This window comes from Protopterus annectens, chromosome 2.part0, assembly GCF_019279795.1.
Source record: "Protopterus annectens isolate FY-2018-M chromosome 2.part0, PAN1.0, whole genome shotgun sequence".
Lineage (NCBI taxonomy): Eukaryota > Metazoa > Chordata > Ceratodontiformes > Protopteridae > Protopterus > Protopterus annectens.
In genome coordinates, this window is record NC_056728.1 from 1,003,510,558 (window position 1) to 1,003,534,099 (window position 23,542).

At 38.0% G+C, this 23,542-nt stretch overlaps 1 protein-coding gene across 1 annotated transcript in view; it reads right to left on the minus strand.

Moving 5' to 3' along the window:
* The window catches only part of FREM1 (FRAS1 related extracellular matrix 1), a 1,066,140-nt gene that overhangs the window by 937,328 nt on the left and 105,270 nt on the right, over positions 1–23,542 (minus strand). The window contains exons 3-4 of the mRNA XM_044060374.1: positions 16,731–17,044; positions 8,733–8,736 (exon numbers count right to left, since the gene is read on the minus strand). Coding sequence (XP_043916309.1) covers positions 8,733–8,736; positions 16,731–17,044 — 318 coding nt within the window. The remainder of the gene's footprint in view (positions 1–8,732; positions 8,737–16,730; positions 17,045–23,542) is intronic.

A 23,542-nucleotide genomic window follows, 5' to 3' on the forward strand; every position in this document is an offset into this window, starting at 1 on the left:
ATTAAAAAAACACATTCAAACTATCTTTACCAAATTAATCCTTTCCTAACTTGCCAATCTAGACTAAGCATCACCAAGACTCATCTCTTATCTACTGTTCTCTACACATCTCCCATCTTTACAAACCTATAACAAAACTGACCTTACCAAACTTGAATCAGCTTACAATAAAACAGCCACGTTTGCCAATAGGTCCCCATATAGGTCCCACCACTGCTCTGCCCTACAACAAATAAATTGGCTAGAACTCCCACAACAACTAACCTATACCCAACTTGTCTTTACCCACCAACTAATATACCAGCCAAACAGAACCCCAGCCCTACAACAATTACTCCAACCATATGCCAACACTTGGCAACTCTGATTGTCACAAAAAACCACTCCTCCAAGTATCCTAAAGCAACAACAAAGCTGGGGACGCCCTCTACTCCCACCACATTTCTAAACTTTGGAACTCAATACCCCAACACATCGTACATACTACCAACCTGCACCAATTCAAAATCCTGCTCAAAGACCACCTCACTAACAACTGGCTCTGCTCCTGCACCAAGCCAGGCTAATACCACATAAGCCCAGATCAAATTTCATCCCCTAAATGTTATAGTCTCCACATAGACCCCACTCCCACTTGTTAACAACACCTATCAGATACCTACAATAAGAGTATAATTTGGTAATTTCTTTTCCTTTTCTTTTGTAAGGGATATCCATATGTACACTTATTACAGTATACTCAAATGATCAACTAAAGCTGGACCCCTGCCCTTAGAGAAAAATAAGTAAGTAAATAAATAAATAATATATATATATATATATATATATATATATATATATATATATATATATATAATATACACATACATATACACAACTTTAATATATTGTAATAATGTTCAACTTTTCACTGAAGTGCCTACTGTATATTGCACTTTCTTTGTTGTCTCTAAATATTTTTGTTAAATTCCATGTAAAACCAACACTGTACCTGTCAATGTTATTCTTGTTTCATTGGAGCTTTTCTCCCAGGCCTCCGCTAAAAATGGGCTCACACCCAGACAGACTATCCCAGTCAACAAATGTAAAATAAAATAAATAAGTAAATGAGGGCTACCCATTTTAGGGACCTAAATATGGCCTGTAACTTAATTAGGGCATACTGGAGGGACATATTTATCTCCCACCAACTGCCGTTTCTCTGGAATAGGCTACCTGTTCATGTGAAACAGAGCACCTCTATGACACTGTTCAAGATGAACATGGACGAGTGGATAGGGTAACATAAATTCTTCCCAGAAATGGCACCCACAACCTCCTGGACATGGCCAACCATTAATAAATGCAATCTTGGGTATTAACTAACATTTCTATGGTATTACATTGGGATGAAATGGCTAGGTTGAAATGACCTCCTGGTTGATAGCCTAGTAATCTCCTATGATCCTATATGAAGAGTGTATATTCCATTCAGGATAGCATAAAAGCCATTCATTACTGACATTTTGGTAGTATTTAGTGATTTAACATGTCCATAACTGAAATATTGGTTATACATACATTGGGAAATTTCTCTGTCTTGCATTTTTACTGTAGCAATAACCTAGTGTTTCTTTCAAAGATGTATAATATTGGTGCTGTCTTTAAAAACTGACTGACATTTTGAGACATGGTGTTTGCCATGGATTATTTGCCTAGTTTTTATTTGTGGATTTTCTCATGAATCAAACAACTAATACATTCAGAGGATCCCTTAGTTTTACTGCATGCATTGGCATGTTCAAACCCTAGCTGTTACAATGCCTTTTATAATGGGGTTCCTGACTCTGAAATAACCTGCTTGTAGCTAGCAGTACTGTTACAAACATGTTACCGATCATTGCAGAGACTGCAATGGTCTCCTCTCTGGTTCTAGATTATATTTCCAATTTTGGTATGGGCATTCTTAGATCTATACAGTTTAGGTACCTGTTGCCTGATGATGTTAACTGTCAGTTGTCTACCACGAGTTCTGCCCACTGTCAACATGGGACTGCTAGTAGTTTTGAGGGTGCTGCTTAAAACATGAGGCATCAAATGATTTCTGCATCAGGCTTTTCACCTCAGAAATCTACTACTGATATGCCTTGGGAAGTCTTCCACTGCTCCAATTTCAAGATCTCCCTTGAGACTTATCTTTTTAACTTGACTTTTAAAGATGACTCGCGCAATTTATTATTATATTAATCATTTCCTATTTGTATTTGTTCTTGCTTTTATGAGGTTTTGAATTACATTTTTTGTAAGAGTGCTTAATGTTTTCAGCATTTTAATAAAGCTGAAGCGAAAAGCAAGAAATTAAACAGCACTTTATTTTTCCACAAAGTTACCACATTTTATTTATTTTTATTTATTTTACATTTGTTGACCGGGCTAGTCTAGCTGGACATATTTCCATTTTCAGTAGAGGCCCAGGGAGAAAAGCTCCACACAGATATACAAAGTATAAAAATATTGTTACAAGGTAAGTAAAGGATTAATAAACAATAAAACAGATGTTTTTTTAATTCTAGATATAAAGTAGCAATAAACAGAATATTACTTAAGGAAGCTAAAAACAGTTGTAGTACAGGAGAGTTACATACAATACTTCACATCAGGTACGAGGATTTAAACAATAGGTTAGAGTTTAACTAGTGACAGTCTTATTTACAGATTAAGGAAGCAATACTTCACATAAGGTGCAAGGATTTAAGCAATAGGTTAGAGTTTAACTAGTGACAGTCTTATTTACAAGACTAAGTGTTTAGAAGAGAGGAAGTTAGGGTAGAAGAGGAAGAAACAGGGGTGATGAGGGTGGTTAGTCAGGGTTACTACAAGGACAAAGCCAGTGCTTTTGGAGGTGTTTTTTAAGTTCTAGTTTGAAAAGTGGCAAGGATGTTATTAGAGTTAGTTCATTGGGTAGCAGGTTCCAGTTTTTCCTGCTGTGTTGGGAAACAGAGAGTCACCAGCTGCATTATTAGACTTTGTTAAGATAGCAAGGAGTTTGTTAGAAGAGGGTAGGGAGTTCAGATTATTGTATGGGACTAGGAGTTTTGAGAGTATAGGGTATTGGGTTGGTGAAATATCTTGTGGGCAATTGTGAGTTGGGGATTTTCAGATGGTTTTGGAATTCAAGCCAGTCGAGTTGCCTGAGATCTCACAACACACTCTAAACACACACTGTTAGTCCCAATCTAACAACTCAATACATTAAAAGCACACAATGTTACTTCTCTAAAACACACATCATTACATCCACTAAAACAAACATTGTTTACCATCTTATCTCTCCACACAGCCATCCTATTCACATTAGCTCTTCTTTATCATTTAACTAACTTCCACATCCTATCTACTATGACTACCCCACCAACTCCATCACCAACATCCACTGTCCATAACCCACCACTACAACTCCCAAATTTCACTCAACCTCTACAACAACACAAAAATAGACTAGCTACCACTCAAATACCACCAAAGCAGACACAAAAATGAATCACTATTTAGAAACCACAAACAACTAAGCAAACTTATAAAAACATTATTTCATATATTATCAAAACTAAAACTCAGTGGTGACATCCACCCCAACCCTGGCCCCAAGACTACCAATAAACAAACTACCACTTACACCTCAATCAACTCCACCATACCCCTCACCCCAAACAACACTCCTTGCTGTTCCTTAATATAAATCTAAGAAGTATACTAAACAAAATCCATGACCTCCATGCACCAATTGACTTACATTCCCCTGACATAACCATTTTGACTGAAACTTGGCTTAAACCACATGTCAAAAACAATGAAATACTTCCCCCCAGGGTTCAACATACATAGACTCGATTGTCAAAATAAATGTGGAGGAGGTCTAGCAATAATGTTTAAACCAAATCAACACCACACTTTCTACATCTAGCAATGCAGAATTACTCCTCACCAAACTGAATATCAACCACAACAAAACAGTAATCATAGTGGCCATCTATATCCCTCCAGGAGATAACACTAGCACAGCTGAAGACATACTTCACTGGCTATCCACAACCTTCCACCAAGAAACTGTCATTATTGGTGACATCAACATTGACTGGTCCACCTATAATTCCAATAATCCATCCAATTTCATAAACCTATATGGTTTCTCCCAGCTCATACAAAACCTCACAAGAATAGACAAAACCTCCAACAGACAATCCATCCCGGATTGGACTATCACAAATAAAAATAACACACCCCTTCTAGCAGGATGCCTCCTCAGTACCATAAGTGACCACCTACCCACATACCTAATCAGAAACAATCTTAGTCCACCCAGACAACTAGTCTATAGGCTAATCTGCAACAAGAAAACATGTAATACCCACATTTTCAACTCCCTCTTCCAACAAATTAACTGGTCCCCCCTCAAAACACTACCAATAAATAACGCTGCTCAACACTTTAACACTGCCTTCCTCAACATCCTAAATAGCCTGGCCCCCTTCAGAATAGTTAGAATAAAACATCACCACACACCCTGGCTTACAAACAACACCAAGGACCTACAAAAAAGAAATGGACAAGGCATGGAAACACTGGCTAACTAACAAAAGCAATGACAACCCTCTACTCTTCAAACAACTTAGGAATAAAGCCAAATTCCAGATAAAAGCCAACAAAAAAGCCTATTACATCACTGCAAAGCAAAGAAACAAAAATAACCCCAAAAAATTCTGGGCCACTATAAACTAACTCCTGCAACCTGGTAGTACGTCCACCCCCAATCTTGCCACACCCCCATCAAATGACAATATCACTACACAATGTAATTCTTTTTTCATAAACACAATTCACTCACTTATTAACTATGACCAAAACATCACTACTACAATCACCGTAGCCAACAATGAGGGTGTAAATTCCTTCTGCTTTAACCCAGTCCCAACCCATACCATAAAAAAAATACTCAGTAAGCTCAAGCCCACCAGCCTAGTTGCTGACAACCTCCCATTAGAATTCCTCAAAGCTGCCTCTGTGGTCATAGCCTACCCATTTCTATCCTCATCAACTGCTCTGTCTCCGAGAACTATGTCCCACAAATCTGGAAAGTCTCCTATATCACCCCACTGCATAAAGGTGACAACTCTACCGAGCTTACTAATTACAGGCCCATTGCCATTCTTTCACCCCTCTCCAAAGTACTAGAAAAATGTATTCACTCCCAGCTTCCAAACTACCTTCTCTCCAATAACCTCCTATCAAACTCACATGGTTTTCGTCCCCACCACAGCACCACAACCACCCTCCTCAGTTTTTCTAACACAATAAATGAACACAGAAATCAGAATAAATATGTCTCAGCCATCTTTCTAGATCTCTCAAAGGTATTCGACACAGTTTCACATCAAAAACTGCTGTCAGAACTGGCCACATTACAGCTCAGTCGTTCTTTCCTAGCTTGGTTCCACAGCTGTCTAACCAAATGCCAGCAGGCTGTTAGATGGCAACAGAAGCTATCATCTTTGCTCCCTGTTAATATAGGAGATCACAAGGCTCCATATTAGGCCCCCTACTTTTTATTATCTTCACAAATCAACCCCATAAATTCACATCTCTCGCCACTGTCATCTAATATGCAGTTGACTCTACCCTGATATGCTCCACCCCCTCTGTAACTCAACTACAGGCTATAACACAACATTGCTTCCTAGAAGTAGAATCCTGGCTAACTAACACTAACCTCATACTGAACCCAAACAAGTTTAAACTAATGGTCTTTCTCCCCACCAAAACACCCAAGCTCTCAGCCACTTTTCAAATCGACTCTTACAATAACACAATCATAAACAACAGCTCACATACCAAATTACTAGGTGTCCAATTGATAGCAAATTAAAATTTCATCTACACCTCTCTCAAACCATTAAAAAACACATTCAAACTAGGCTCTCTTTACCAAATTAATCCTTTCCTAACTTGCCAATCTAAGCATCACCAGGACTCATCTCTTATCTACTGTTCTCTACACATCTCCCATCTTTACAAACCTATAACAAAACTGACCTTGCCAAACTTGAATCAGCCTACAATAAAATAGCCAAGTTCACCACTAGCTCCCCATATAGGTCCTACCACTGCTCTCCCCTACAACAAATACATTGGCTAGAATTCCCACAACAACTAACCAATACCCAACTTGTCTTTACCCACCAACTAATATACCAGCCAAACAGAACCCCAGCCCTACAACAATTACTCCAATCATACATATGCCAACACTTGGCAACTCTGATTGTCACAAAAAAACACTCCTCCAAGTATCCAAAAGCAACAACAAAGCTGGGGACACCCTCTACTCCCACCACATTTCTAAACTTTGGAACTCAATACCCCAACACATCTTAAATACTACCAACCTACACCAATTCAAAATCCTGCTCAAAGACCACCTCACTAACAGCTGGCTCTGCTCCTGCACCAAGCCAGGCTAATACCACATAAGCCCAGATCAAATTTCATCCCCTAAATGTTACAGTCTCCACATAGACCCCACTCCCACTTATTAACAACACCTATCAGCTACCTACAATAAGAGTATAATTTGATAATTTATTTTCCTTTTCTTTTGTAAGGGATATCCATATGTACACTTATTACAGTATACTCAAATGATCAACTAAAGCTGGGCCCCTGCCCTTAGAGAAAAATAAATAAATAATAATAAAAAAAAAAATATATATATATATATATATGGTTCCCATTCAGAAGCCTGAAACATCATAAGCCTGAAAATCAAAATCCTGAAACCAAAAGCCTGAAAATTCAGAATCCTGAAAACTCAAAATCCTGAAAGCCCAAAATCCTGAAAGACCAAAATCCTGAAACTCAAAATCCTGAAAACACAAATAATGCTAATATGTCACTATAAAGACACTAATATCTACCAACTGACCCTGACCCTAACCCTAACCCTAAGGTCCGTCACTATCGCACACTCACCTGACCCACTAACCCTAACTCACTTAAACCGCCTAACCCCAATATTTGTCACTATTGCATACATGCCTAACCTGCCTAACCCTAACTCACTTAAACCGCCTCTAACCCTAAAATAAAACCAATCAAGACACTTACCTGACCCCAACGCATGACCTAACACCACAGGGCTAACAATAGCAAAGCCACAATGACATCAGTATGTCTATTTTGTGTTTTCAGGATTTTGAGTTTCAGGATTTTGGTCTTTCAGGATTTTGGGCTTTCAGGATTTTGAGTTTTCAGGATTCTGAATTTTCAGGCTTTTGGTTTCAGGATTTTGATTTTCAGGCTTATGATGTTTCAGGCTTCTGAATGGGAACCATATATATATATATATATATATATATATATATAATATACATATACATATACATACAAACACAACTTTAATATATTGTAATAATGTTCTACTTTTCACTAAAGTGCCTACTGTATATTGCACTTTCTTTGTTGTCTCTAAATATTTTTGTTAAATTCTATGTAAAACCAACACTGTACCTGTCAATGTTATTCTTGTTTCATTGGAGCTTTTCTCCCGGGCCTCTGCTAAAAATGGGCTCACACCCAGACAGACTATCCCAGTCAACAAATGTAAAATAAAATAAATAAGTAAATGAGGGCTACCCATTTCAGGGACATAAATATGGCCTGTAACTTAATTAGGGCATACTGGAGGGACATATTTATCTCCTACCAACTGCCGTGTCTTTGGAATAGGCTACCTATTCATGTGAAACAGAGCACCTCTATGAGACTGTTCAAGATGAACATGGACGAGTGGATAGGGTAACATAAATTCTTACCAGAAATAGCTCCCACAACCTCCTGGACATGGCCAGCCATTAATAAATGCAATCTTGGGTATTAACTAACATTTCTATGGTATTACATTGTGATGAAATGGCTAGGCTGGAAATGACCTCCTGGTCGATAGCCTAGTAATCTCCTATGATCCTATATGAAGAGTGTATATTCCATTCAGGATAGCATAAAAGCCATTCATTACTGACTTTTTGGTAGTATTTAGTGATTTAACATGTCCATAACTGAAATATTGATTATGCATACAACATTGGGAAATTTCTCTGTCTTGCATTTTTACTGTAGCAAAAACCTAGTGTTTCTTTCAAAGATTTATAATATTGGTGCTGTCTTTAAAAACTGACTGACATTTTGAGACATGGTGTTTGCCATGGATTATTTATCTAGTTTTCATTTGAGGATTTTCTCATGCCTCAAGCAACTAATACATTCAGAGGATCCCTTAGTTTTACTGCATGCATTGGTATGTTCAAACCCTAGCTGTTACAATGCCTTTTATAATCGGGTTTCTGACTCTGAAATAACCTGCTTGTAGCTAGCAGTACTGTTACAAACATGTTACCGATCATTGCAGAGACTGCAATGGTCTTCTCTCTGGTTCTAGATTATATTTCCAATTTTGGTATGGGCATTCTTAGATCTATACAGTTTAGGTACCTGTTGCCTGATGATGGTAACTGTCAGTTGTCTGCCACGAGTTCTGCCCGCTGTCAGCATGGGACTGCTAGTAGTTCTGAGGGTGCTGCTTAAAACATCAGGTGATTTCTGCATCAGGCTTTTCACCTCAGAAATCTACTACTGATATGCCTTGGGAAGTCTTCCACTGCTCCAATTTCAAGATCTCCCTTGAGACTTATCTTTTTAACTTGACTTTTAAAGATGACTCGCGCAATTTATTATTATATTAATCATTTCCTATTTGTATTTATTCTTGCTTTTATGGGGTTTTGAATTACATTTTTTGTAAGAGTGCTTAATGTTTTCAGCATTTTAATAAAGCTGAAGTGAAAAGCAAGAAATTAAACAGCACTTTATTTTTCCACAAAGTTACCACATCATTTGAACCATTCAGTCTGTTTTCATACATAAAATGTATTTCTTTGGAATTGTACAAATGCAGTTGTTTTTTACAAGAATGTTAAGCAGTGTGACTTGCTGGAGGAATCTGACCAGGTAGCAGCAGAACAAGGGTCAGCTAGAAACAGCAAAGAGATAGGAAAAGAAAGTACTGACATTATAGCAGCAGGACAGCAAAGAATCCAGGGAAGGGCAGAAGAAGACGGCATGAAAAAAAGGAGCCAAACAGCTGCAAAATACCCTTTACAAGGTGTATGTGTGGTATGTGTGGTGTGTGTGTATTCCTGTGTTAAAGTGCATTTCAGCCTGAGAATAGAGCCCCTAGAAACAGATGAATTCAGGGATTAAAGCACCTGCAAATCCTGAAACAAGATTCCCAGAAAGTGGATTTCGTCCAGGCTAGGATCTTAAATGACTGTGTATCTAGAATAGAAAACTTGTAGGTGGGTACATTTCTAGGTAAAGGAAGGATAGGAAAGCAGCCATTAAGGAGCTCCCTGTATGTATCAGCACCCAGCCGAACTACACAAGAGGTCCAGAGGTCACTGACATCATGGACAGGCAGGATCATCATTCAGCAAATACTCCTGTACTTTTCTTTTTGAATCCTTTTTGGTATACTGAACAGTGCTGGGTACTGAAAAGTGGCTGAATATGTAACAATATAGAAAAGGCCTATAAGAAACAGCAGAAAAGAGAAAAAAGACAGTACAGACAAAAGGGACAAAAGGAAGGCAAAGAAACCCGGATACCAGCAGCACTAGACAGCATTAAAAGGAAAAACTCTCAGGCAGCCCGAAATGCTTCTCTTTACAACTAAACATGTTAACATGAGTGCTGTCTCGCCCTGGTGGAAGTTAAGTTCAAGAATAAAGGTGCCTCTGAACAGATCTTTTGAAGTAGGTCAGGTTTAGACTGGGATCGTAAAGCCCTTGTGTATTTGGGAGCAAAACCTCTGGACATGGGTCATTTCTACATAAAGGGGAATAAGAAGGCAATCAAAAGGGAAAACTCTGTGCAGACAAAAACTACCTATCAATAGTCAGCACTTCTCACAGTCAAAAGATCTAGTGACCAATGACATCAAGGGCTGGCTATCCAGACACTGTGTGCTTGTATTGTTGAGTCCTTAACTCCATTCAACAGCACAGTGCCTTCCTGCATTTCATAGTGCAGTTGTTAAATATTTTGTCTGACTATGAATACCTAGACTGTAAAGAACTGAAAAACTGACTATAGAAAAGTAGGAAAGTAGAGATTAAGGCATAAATAACTAGGCAAACAAATAGAATTGTATACATAAGCCGAGTTGATCTTAATTCATCAGCTAGGAATCAGTATAATTTAGTAAGTCCTCTAAAACACTTAGACTACCTTTCAACTGTCTCCAGTTTTGCAGGGCGTCCTGAGTTTTGCTTCATATTTTTGCCCTGTATCTCTTAAAATTTTTGATTTTCTGTTAAATCATTCAGGATTACAGTGTCAATAATGCCAGATATTTAGACTTTATTTTCAGAAAATGCATTTTGGTGCCAAACATGTTGTTCTATTAACTTTTTAAGTGAATTAGAGCAATATTTAAAAATTGTCCCTGGTGCTGGTTCTTTGACACCCATTATTTTTGGTTTGGTGCAGAATTCTTGAGCAAATATGCTGAGAGCTATAAACAAAGCTACAGTAGAGCACATCAAATAAATACGCTTGAGTAGAAATAAAACTAAATGAATCAAGAAATAAAGGTACAAAAGTATTAATAAAAGAAAAATGAGTTATAGTAGGGGTGAAGTATAGAGTTTACAGTAGGGCTAGGATGTGAGACAGTACTGCTGAGAAGGATGAATGTGGTGCTCAGGAACTGGGTCAGTGAACAGGCAGAAAGGACCATATCGGCAACTGGGTAAACCTAGTGTGACGATGCAAGAAAGCAAAATAGAAGATGATGTACAGCTGCAAAATTAGAAAAAAGAAGTGGTAAGAAAGTAGAGTAAGAATAGAGTGAGCAGTGACTAAAGAGGAGTAGTTCAGGACTGAAAGGAGAAGTGGTTGGTCATAGAGGCAGAATTACAAGGAGAAGGGAAATGTGTCAGAGAAGAAAAAGGAGAAACTCAGGTGGACATGACATATTGGTAAGGAGAATGAAAAAAAATGAGTGGGTAGAAAAGGGTGAAGCAGGAAAAAAAAACATAGGGGACCAAGGCAGCAGTGGACAGTACTAGACTACCAGGTAGATTTGAGAGTATGAGCACAGGTTGGAAAAGGGATAACTTTAGAAATGCTGCAGACAAGATAAACAGTTTATGGGTCCTGGCAGATGGTACATTACGAAAAAGCATTTGACAGCATGCCACATTCATGGATAAGAGAGTGCTTACAGATGTATAAGATACCACCCTACACTGATCAATTACATTACAGTGACCATGAAACAGTGGCAAAGCACTCTGCAGCTAAGCCATGACAAAGGACAAATTATTATCCCAGGGATAAAAATTCAGAGGAGATAATCCAGCGTGACTCTGTCACTGATGCTCTTTAGTCATGCCCTTAACCCATTACGCTGTTTACTTAACAGATTATGTCATGGTTACTTCTTGGCTGCCAGAAAACAACAGTGCAAAGAAGTCTAGTCTTCTTTTTGTGATGGTTTTAAACTGTATAGTTCATCACATGAGAAGCTGAAAGCACAATTGGAAGTGACCAAAACTTTCTTAGATGATATAAGAATGTTATTTGGTCTTGCTAAATGTACCCTTATGTATTATCTGTACATATTGTGTGGGTATCGCCCTTCTATTCTGTTGTTGTTTAATGTTGTTCCATTTTGGTAACACTGCTTGTATGCACTATTCATTTTTGAATTTTTGTACCATCATACTAACACCCTTGCGAAGCTTTTCTCCCTGAGCCTCCACTAAAAATGGGTCCTTTTGGCCCAGTGGACTTTTCCGGTAAACAAAATGCCAGTAAATAAATGTGCAAAAGTGACATGTAAAGCAGGAAAGCTGCAACACCAAAAAAAATTAGTCTGGGACAGGAATGTGATATAAAGGAATTTGAGCAAGAGGGAGTGCATGAATATTTGGAAACTGGTAAGGATTGACAATAAAACATGAACAAATCTGAACGAAACTCAGTAAAAGAATAATTTAGAAGACTAAAATTAATACTGAAAACAGGTCTGACATGTAGGAACAAAGTCCAAGCTATAAACCAATTTGCTCTCCCTGTTCTAACTTACAGTTTTGAGGTGATCGGCCACAATAGGTATAGGATCATTTGGACGAGAAAACAAGAAAAATGCTTCACGCTTATCAAATGATATATAAAAATCTGTTTAAACTAAGAGTATATATTCCTCATTCTGAAGGAGTTACTGGCATCCTAGAAATTGATTACATGTATAGATCTGCAATTGTAGGACTGCGTACATATCTGCAGAGCTCACCAGATCCAAACATAGTGAAAGTTTTGAAACATGAAGAGAACAAATCTAAGATGACTTCCCTGCTTAGTTTAGCAGAAGCATATCAATGTCAAGTGTGAATGGAAACCAAACCAAAAGTAGATTAAAATCAGGTAGCAACTAAATGTGTCAAAAAACAAAAGAAAGAATATAACTAGATGGATCAGATGAGAAGGCAAGAAATGTTGAAAAGGCATAAATATAGTTGCAAGTACAGAAAAGTCCCAGGCGTTCCTTCGTTGAAGGTTGTGCGTTAGGCCCGGCAAGCCAGCATGTAAAAATCTACTGCCAATCATTAGTGGACCGGAGTTCCACTGTGGCGACCCCTAACTGGGAAAAGCCGAAAGACACAAACAAACAAACAGAAAAGTCCGAGAACAACCTCATGTAAATCAGGATCTGATGCTAGAATGGTTAAGGACAGTTGAATTTATACCAAAAGATGAAAGGTTAATATTGGCAGGCCAGGATAGCGAACTATGTATATGTTGGTTTAAAAAATGCAGTTTCTGTAAAAACAGAACTGGAAACAGTCACATATCTTGTTGCTGGGTGTGATAGACTAATGGCAGAAGGCCTACACACTGAAAGGCATAATAATGTTGCATTGGTAATTGTGCAAACATTATAATACTGAAGTAGTTGAGAAGCATTCAAAACATGAGCCACATGGGATCCCCCATTACCAACAGGTCAAAAAATAGTTGAAAGAAAACCAGATGTATTAGTCCCATGAAAAGAACACAAGAGTAGTGTTCATCATTGAAATTGCTACACCCAGTGATTATAGTGTATTACATACGGAGAGTTACAAAGTTATAAAATACCAGGATTTACAGGGCAATGTGGAAGAAGGATACCCAAACAGTTCCAGTAGTAGTAGGAGAAATGGGTCTTATAAAAAAGAATTTACAGTTGCAATTAGAAGCTACTGATATGAATTGCAGAAGGTGTCACAAGATGGCACATTGCGGTTGCTGCAAAGAACACTTCTGGCTAACATCAAAGACTGAAACAATACTAATTTCACAGACTTTAATCATACTTTGACTTAGGAATGGGGCCCATTCCTATCATGTTATTAGAATCCCAAAAGACGTGGAGAAGTTAAACTAATGATAATGATCCTGATGTACATGTATGATATTCTGACAAAACGTCACAGCCAAGTACAGAATCTTGAGCTGATGTCATTTGCAGCAGCCCTAGCTGTGATTTCAAAATTCCTCTTTTAAAGTAATTTCTATCTTTAACTGTAATGGAGAAATACTTTGCAAACTTCTGTTTGTGAGGATTTGAAGGAAAAGTGTAAGTGACTGAAACCTAACTATTCAAGATAACAAGCTAACAAAGCAAGTTCCGTGGCAGCAGAAGCACACATCCTATTATCTCAATCATCAATTATCCTTCTTTTCATATACTTAAGGACACATGAATGCATGAAAACAGCTGTTATATACAGCTCTAATAACAATGACAGGGCAGAGGGAGAAAGTTAATCTTCAGAAAAATCTAATGTAACTTATTAGGCTTTCTGGGCATGCCTGGGAGACATGCAAGGTACTTCCATACTTCAGAAATAGCATATTACAGACTGAAACACATAGCTAATAATTACATGATAAATATGAGGATTTCCCAGGAATATACATATATATTTTTTTATTTGGGAATGCTTTCTCATCATTCTAAAAGTTCAGTACAACAGGTAAGTATTTTAAAATATCAAAGTTAGATCTCGGGATACATTCAGCATGATGTCAGGTTCAGGCCACTCAGGCTTCAAAAAACATTTGTAGACCTCCATTTTAAAACTAGCTTCTCCTGAAATAGGAGCCAATGTAGGGGGTGCAATGACTTTAGAAAAAGTACAAACTATGAAGCCATCAGAGAAAGCATCAGCACAAACTAACCATCATTGTGCCTGAGGATAGCAAACCAGCTTAAAGCTGCTGTACTAACATCACAGTGGTTCCCATGAACAGGAGGAAATGAAAATGTTACTGATAAAGGAAATGATGGTTGGAGTTCACAAATGCAGCTACTAAAGCAGTCTACATGCAAAGAATATTTCAAAGAATGCGGGTGGGCATGCATAATATGTACAGATCTACATGAATATACTAAGACAGACTTTCCAGTGATTTTCATCGCACATCTGCTTTTTTAATGTGATCACAAAAGACGAAAGAAAACTCCCCGAGTCAACAGATGTAGAGTAAGCGCTTTCATTTACTGACATACGCAAACTTCTTCAGACAAAATTCAAAAGACATTACACCAATAAATACAATCAATTCATTACATCACCAACTAACAATTCAAGTTCCCTGTCCACATTTAAAGGAATACTTAAAAATGTATATAACCAGAGGCAGAACCACATCTCGTACATACATTAAATCTTACATTAAGCCAACATTTAAAATAAATATTGAAATTCATCATCGTAAAAGTCAAAAGAACAAAAATACATGTACTATATCCAACAAAACCAATATTTTATACAAATGCATTCATCTAATAAGAGATTTCAGTTTTAAAATGCATTTAAGAGAAAGGCAATCATTAAGGCCCGGGGGTACATGTGCCTTAAGCCTTAACTGCCAATTTAATTCTCTCTCATCCAACCTAAATGGCAAATTGCCCCCCCCCCCTAGGATTTTCCTCAACTTTATCAATAACACAAAATAAGAATTGATGTGTGGGGAAAGACTTCACATGTCTAGCCAAGGCATTATTCAAATTCAATCTACTCATGTCATAAACGTCCTCATAAATTCTCTGTTTCAAGCACCTTTCCGTCTTCCCAACATAGAAAACGGAACAACCCTGGCACACAGCTAAATAAACTACTTTACTGGAATCACAATTAAATTTTCCTTTCAGATGATACATCTTGTCCTGGACAGTGAATGAGTTAGTAACATTCACATATCTACAAAACCAGCACCTGCCACACTTTTCCATCCCACAATAGGGGGAATTCATAACCATGTGTCTCTCCAACCTTAGTTTCAAATTCAAACCCTTTCTAAAGGTTATTTTTGGTAAATCACCCACCTTATTCCTAACAAAAGGGGTCCTCTTTAAGAAAACACCAGTTTTTATTTAAAATTGATTTTAACAATGGTGCAACCAATGAAAATGTAGTAATCCCCCACTCTACTTTTTTAATAATAAAAAAAAAAAACACAGAACCTGTCTATAATTATAAATCTTGCAATCTATAAGATCTACAATAATAAAAACATGCTGGCCTACTGAAGCAACAGGCTACGAGCATATAGTTGATTTATGACAGATGACCAGATGAATGACATTCACTCACTTACATCATAATTACCATAGCAATCACAATGAACTGAGATATACCTGAACGTGCTGGTGCCTTAAAGATGCAAGACAAAATAAGGGTGCAGATATTCCCTGCGATAGAGACTCTTTGGAATTTGTTATCCCTTAAAAGAGTGCTATGACTCAGACATCTGTCCTACACATTTTAACATATAGCCCTCAAGCACTTGTTTTTATTCTCTAAAAATGGGCAAGACTTCTTGTGGCATTGCCCAGGGAAGAAGTTAAATTCATGATGGCTCCACGAATGAAAACACTGTAGTAAATATCAAGATCATAGTCAATGGTAGATAGGATCACAAAGGTTTTCTCCCTTTTATAACAGGAAATGAATTCCTGCATTTGAAATGGGAAGTGACACTTAAATTCTCAACTCAAGTATGTGAGTCCACAGACCTTTGTATGTCACTGCATTTGTTGCACAATATATCGTTGATTTCTGTTACTACCCTACAATTGGTTCAGAACCACTACAAACATAGGCGCACCTTGACTTACTAATTTTGTGGAACATAACATTTGCTACCCATTGCTCATAACTGCTTAAGTCAAAGTGCCATTCCTTCTTCCTTATCATTTGCCACACTGTCCAAAGGTATCAGACGCAGCTATTTAAACTGTCTTTGATGGGCTTTCCATATTTTCTGTAAGGGAATATTAATAAGATACATTTTTTTATCACAGAAAGGGAAATGAAGCATTGGAAAAGTAAATGCAGTAGTTGCTGAGGTGATGACATTTCTAGAGAATGTATGTACGCCACAGTCATTAAAAGAAAAGAACTGAGGGGGTAAAGAGTTTTCCAGTTTGTAAACAGGAACAATGAATCCTAGTATATTACATTGACAAGAGTAGCCTTTAGTTTCTAGCTGTAAAAGGAAAGTTCTGTAGGATCCACAAGACAATTGGTTAACAGTTACAGAAAACTAACACTTGGATGGCATTTGCACAATGATTGGTCACTAACACATTGACATACTTGTTCTTGGAAAGAAGCTGTGGGGCTGATCACCACGTGGCTCTTCTCTCTCAGGTTCCCCAGTGACAAGCTGGCCATAGGCTGGCAAGAGCGTCTCCACGCTGGCCATCCTGACAGTGCACTCCAGGTTCAAATTCTTCTCAAAATCAAAAGTTAGCACACTCTGATCAATAACTTCAGACAAGCCAAAAAATTCATTCACTTCCAGTGACTTTAATCCTGGTTTAATGATGCTGCATTCAGCTTCAATTATCTTGACATTTAGTAGGAATGTTTCTGTGAAGGTGTCTGACTCTGTAAACCTAAGGCCAAAACATACATATTAGGAGAGGTATTAGTTATGTTCCAAAAAAGCAGTCTGCAGTTTTTCAAAAAGCAAATATTTCTAAGCCTCATTCATATACTGCTTAACCAAGCACACATTTCAGAATTATAACATACAGAAACAGTCATAAAAACACTGATATATTAAAATCCACAGATATAGACATCAGCCAGCAACAAACAATCAAAGAGCAAATGCATCCTACATCACCTGTTTTGTCTGTAAAGCTGCACATCACTTCAGTGACTTACCCAGATGTTGTACCGTATTACATTGACTGTCCTGGATTTGTTATGTGAATTTTTTATTTATCCACTAACCAGGTCAGCTGGCTAGATGCATGGTCCTCTCTTCAGGGGTTGACCTGGGAACACCCTCACGTTATATGGCTTACTACAGTTTGCAAGTGGAGACTGAGAGCATTCCTAGAACTAAAGATGAATATTTTCAGTTTGCAGTCTTAAACTTTTGTAGCCGCAGTGGTGCAGCAGTTAGCTTTGTCGCTTCACAGAAAGAGGTTCTCCCATTCAATTCTCGTCTGGAGCGCCTTCTGTGTGGAGTCTGCATGTGCTCCCCACAGTCGAGTGACGTTAAAGATATGCAGGTAGGTGCGAGCATGAATGGGCGTGCCTTCTTTGAAGGTTGGGCATCGGGCTGGCAACTCGGCACCATAAAAATCTACTGCCAATAATGAGCAGACTGGAGTTCCACTGTGGGAAAAGCCGAACGTCTTTTTTAGTCTTAAACTTTTGTACCATCTATCATCCTTGAGCCTACCTTTTACACTTTAATAAGAGGGACATTTGCCATTTGATTAACTTTTATGTGAAACATAGTTATAGCATTATGTATCTAGCTGGTTGCACATATTAAGGAAAAGAAAATTAAATATGTGAGTCTATTTTATGGCTTCCCTATAATACCTAAGTCCCATCTCCTCAATGCTGAACTTGTCGATTACTGTTTTCAATAGGAAATGATGCCAGAGCAGTTTCTAAGTGGATGACAGCAGAGATTCCTATGTTTTGGGTGATTTCTCCTTTCTTTGCATTTGTGAGACTAGGGATAATTTATTTGTCTTGGTTGACCAGGAAAGTCCAACTGGGCAGACAGAGCCCATTTTCAGCGGAGACCAGGGGACAAAAGCTCCATTACAGAACATTTGTATTAACAACTGAATTTCAGACAGCTCTCAGAAAAACAACAGTTGCATTTTTTTCAATGAAACAGCAAATGCAATTACAAGACAGGTATGAACAATAAAGTATTTACATCAACAATCATACGTCTATACAATTCTTGTAGCTCTAAAATCTTGAGGCAAGTAAATGAATTGGTACAGCAGAAAGGAAAACATTGTTGTAAAGAAGTTCTTACATTTCAGTAAAGAAAGGTTTGCAAAGAGTTCAGGATATGTAATGAAGTAAGTTATAAAATTCTGCAGGAAGGGAAATTTTACTGTTTGTATAAGTTTGTAAAGAGATATAATGAAGTAAGTTATAAAGTTATGAATGAGGGTAGGGGAGCTATTAGTATTGTACAGAAAGACAGAGGTAATAGCATAAGACAGGAAACAGGGTATAGGATGGGTTATATTTAGGCTGCCTGTTGCAAAGTGGTTTGTCTAGATTGTTTATAACTTAGGTTTAAAGGGATTGATACATGACAGGAATGGATGTGGACAGTTAGAAAAAGAGAAAGATGAGATGTGTTGTTTAAGAGGGGATGAAATGGGTACATTGATTCAAGTTCAGGAGGGAAAGTGGCTAGAGTTGTAATGATTGAAATACACACACACACACACACACACACACACACACACACACACACACACACACACAAGTCTGCGGTGTATGGGGGGGGGGGCTTCTTGCCCAAATGAAAGGCCAAGTGGACTTCTCCCCTGAAAAAAGCCATATTTAAGAGTTTCTTTGGTGGGCTGAAACTTGAGCAGTTTACCTTGATGGGTTGAGTCCTCTGCAAGTTAAACATTGAAGATTAGTAAATGCCTTTTTTGACAATGAAATGATGTAACTTCTATCTTGTTGCAACACAATGGCTTCAAATACGACATTTATAAGAGCAGATGAAATGTCTTCATTCTTTCATGCTTTTCTGTTTACATATATATTTGACTGTCTTTTTAAATTTTTTAGGATAGTCAGCATGACACACATTTCTAAAATATTTGCTATCATGATAGCAAAATAAACCTTAAATTCACCCAGGCAGAAGACAATACAGATGATGTACATAAAAAAGCTGGACAGCTGCTGCTGCTGTTGCAATTAAGGCTGCTTTGTAACAGAGTCTGTAAAATTACTACAATCTGAAGTCTATACTGCACTGAAGAGTACCACCAGCCTAAATTATCCTAGAGATGTGCTCAATTGCATATTGTAGGAAATCCATTACCAAGAAGATGTGGCTACCAGATCCTGCAAAAAGGAAGTCACTGTTAAGGGGTTCATAGGTTCAAAGGTGTTTATTAGGTGTGGACCACAAGGGCCTTCTTAAGCCTAGCCATGCATTCCAAATCTCTGACAAGTTTTGATACCCTTGATAAGTGTAAGCATGGGCCTGGGAGATGAACCATTTACAGGTTACCTGTTTGCATCAGAGACATAGGTGCCAAACCAGTGATGAATTTCCTGTTCCCCATCCAGTTATTCAAGTTGCACTTGAATTGGGTTAGGGAGGAACTCTGCTTCACATGGATGGGGAGCCTGTTCCAGAGAAGGTGTGGTCTCTGGGATACATACCTGTCTCTCCAGCAGGTCCTATTCATATTACAAGCGAGGTTTAAGTCTTTTAGAATGGGTAATTCTGGTACTGTTTGTTTTGTGGTGCCACAGCATATAAGCGTTTTGACGCAGCATCTGCTCTTTTTATAATTCCTCATATTATTTTGTGCACATTTGCAGAAGTTTAGAAATACAGTGAAAATGTCTATTATTTGCATTTTTTGTTGCATGTCTCCACTAATGTCTGTAGTTGAATATCTATGTAACACTACATTGCACTGAAGACATGAGACAAAAAGTTGTGTACTCTGTCCTATGAGTGCATTTAAAAACCTGAATTCCCTCCAGCCCTGTCTTCCTGCTTACCCACTTCTTATTTGCCCCTCTGTGAATTCATTCTGGTCATTCTATGGCCCCATAGTCTCCACTATGAAGAAATACTTAAAGGAGAACCAAAGAGTAGTTAGACCAATCTGCTATCTCCACCATCTCCTTCTCCTTTTATGCTTCCTGTTAAGGACGATTCCATCTTATTTCCTTGACATGATCTGATGCACCCATACAGTCGTATCATGGTTCCTTTGGTCAATAGTGGCAACATTTTTAGTTTGTTTAATCTCTGGATATACCTCCTCACCTCCATCCCATGCATCTTTTTACTGGCTTTCTTCTGGAAACTTTATAACAGCTGGATATCCCTCTCCTTGCACAGTCTCTAGAACCTCACATAGTACTCAAAGTATGGCCGAACTATGTACAGGCAGAATAGAAGTATTCATGAGAGAGAAGTGTAGTACAATGTATTAAGCAAAGTAAGATGGTGATTATCAGTGCTAGGAGCCTACATAAGAAAGACCAGTCCCTACAAGCCCTTCTTAGCCTGGAGGATGTAGATGTCTGTGCAGTGACTGACACATGGCTTAAAATGGCAGAAAGCAGTTTGGCTTTGCAGGGCTATAAAACCTTCCACACATTTATAAGAGTTACTGTGCAGGAGGGAAAAAGTTGGAGATTTCTTACTCTTCACTCACTAGAGCTTCTTCATGGCAAATAATCATAAGAAAGGTCCTGTACCATATTTTAATTAGCTACAGAACTCCCTCTATGACACAAGAAAGCCACAACGCTCCATCTACAGGAACAAGAGTCAGTCAGTATTATCAATCAGTATTAAGTGCATTACAATGTTCCTATGTGATATAAACTGTACAACTACAGAATGGGAAACCTACACCACCATTAGTGTAGAAGCACAGAGATTCCTGCACTTTGTCAATACAAATGCCCTAAAACAAATAAGTACCCACTAGGGGCTCAACATCTTAGATCTTGTCCATACTAATATGGCGGCATCTTGCAACATCCCTTGTGCATCTTCATTATTTATTTATTAACATTTGATTACTGGGAAGGTCTGTCTGGGGAGGAGCCAGTTTTCAGTGGAGGCCTGGGAAGAAAAACAACTATGGTTTCAATAATTGTACCAAATTAGATGTGCAATGAAAACATTGGTTAAGAATAGATACAAGCTATATACACCAACAGCAAAAGTCCACAGCAGAGAAATGACAGGCTGCAGCAAACTGTAGTTTGAAGTCTTTTAATAACCTTTAAAACCCAAAAAACATTGAATATCTCAAGCGCTTTCGCCTGGTTCCTACCAGGCTTTATCAAGATACAAACATAAAAAAGTAATGCCCTTAAATACAATAACCATTGGACACATGGTGTTTTTTTAAATTGCTTCAATTTAAGTTAATTAATCAGTCAGAATTACTTCAATTGAATTCCTTTAAAAAACAAATGTTAAAAACCTCACCCACATTTTTGCATTGCAAAATGTTTAACAAGCCATATACTTACAAAAAACAATACATTAATACCAAAATACTTCCAGACACATTGTTCACTATTAAAAAACATTCTTTCAACCATATTATATTAATGTTCTATCTATAAAATTCTAAAAAAATATATGTAATATATATATAACCATATATAACACTACAGTTTCACTTTACGTAGCTTGAGCACACTTGAAATACTAATACTGTCATTTACAAGCTATATGACAATGAATTAAAATTTATAGACATTTTAGCCAGTTTATGGAAAAATTAAAGGTAAGTTAGTATAATACAAACAGGAATTGGAATATGAAGTGAGAGAAAATCAGGCTTATGGAATGTTTAGAGACAAAGCAAGGGGAGAAAAATGATACACATAAGGAAGGGGAGAAAAATGATACACATAAGGGAGGGAGAAGTAGTTTATTTTTTTTAGGGTTGAGCATAAGTTGGGAGTTACAAAGCCATGTTTCTGTTGCTGTTTAAGCTTCCTAGGTAATTTTTTGGAGGTGTGCCATGTTGCTAGATGTGCAAATGATTGTAGAGTCATGTGCATACTGTATCAGGTAAGCGTGTTGTAAAGCTATGTGGAGATTGTATTTGAGAATGTTAAAGATGAGGGAACCAAGTATAGAGCCTTGTACACTGTGGGTGACTGGGAGGTATGGAGAGAGGGTGGCATGCCATTTTACTGACACATACCTGTGGAGAGAGAGAGAGAGAGCTTTCGAAACATAGAAAGGTGGTCTAAGAGAGATTTAATGACATTTGCACTATAAGTTTGCTGTGACAAACTGTGTTGAACTTATTACTTTACATTAATTGTTAGGTATGACCATAAAGCCATCTCCTTCAAAATAAAATTGAAACCACAGACTCCTTCTACCCAGGGTAACTTTAAAAATTTCTCTAAAACAGACTACCTCCTATTAAGCAATTCATTTTCAAGCTTCAAATCCCTACCAAACCCAGATAACTCCCCTGAAAACAGGGAAACCTACACCACCACACTAGACCAGCATGTAAACAGCTGCATGGATGCAGTTGTGCCCTGTAGAACAAGCACAAGGCAAACCTCAAAAACAAAGCCCCTTTGTAGAGCCATAATATCAAAAAGTTTTACAATAAAACTGAAATAAGCAAACAACTTAAGAGCTTAGAAAAATGTACCAAAGCCAAGTGTATGGCTAAAATAGCCACCCAAGCCAAGGACAATCACAAGGCCTTTGTTTATAATTTAGGAAACACAGTGCACTTAGCTGATTGTGAATGATGTTCTACTTACCCTCAAGCTGAAGATACAGCTAACCTACTGGCCAGTAAATTCAGATCAGACTTTACCCCACTCTCCCCTTCTTCCATACCACAAGATATGCGTGATATCAACATGCCTCTAGCAATCACACAAGACTAAGTCCTGAAAGTGCTATCAAAAGCTAAAAATACTACATTGATATATCCTTGATGCATCTTAACTAGCATGAATTACTAACAAATTCCTACCCACCCTATAACTGTGGTGTATTCAATGGACTGAGTTGTCTTGCCTTAGCTAATGTTCTTTGGGGGCGGGGGAGGTGCATGACGTAAGGATTGAGACAGGATGTATGTACATGTGCGTTGGCTTGTCAATAAAGTTTGGAGTTGGTAGCAACAGCACACAGTTGTCCCGCGTCTTCTTTCTAAAGCTAAAGAACACGACATGGTGTCAGAAGTGCTGTGTGGCTGTGACTGGGGTTGTTGACCACTTGCTGAAGACCGTACGAGTGGCCTAGTGACGTGGTGAGCGGACATGTCGGACGAAGAGAATGGTCGGCAGCCGCGGGCTAGAATTAACATGGCGGCTAGTGCTCCCAATGCTACGTTTAGTATTCAGCCGCCGGA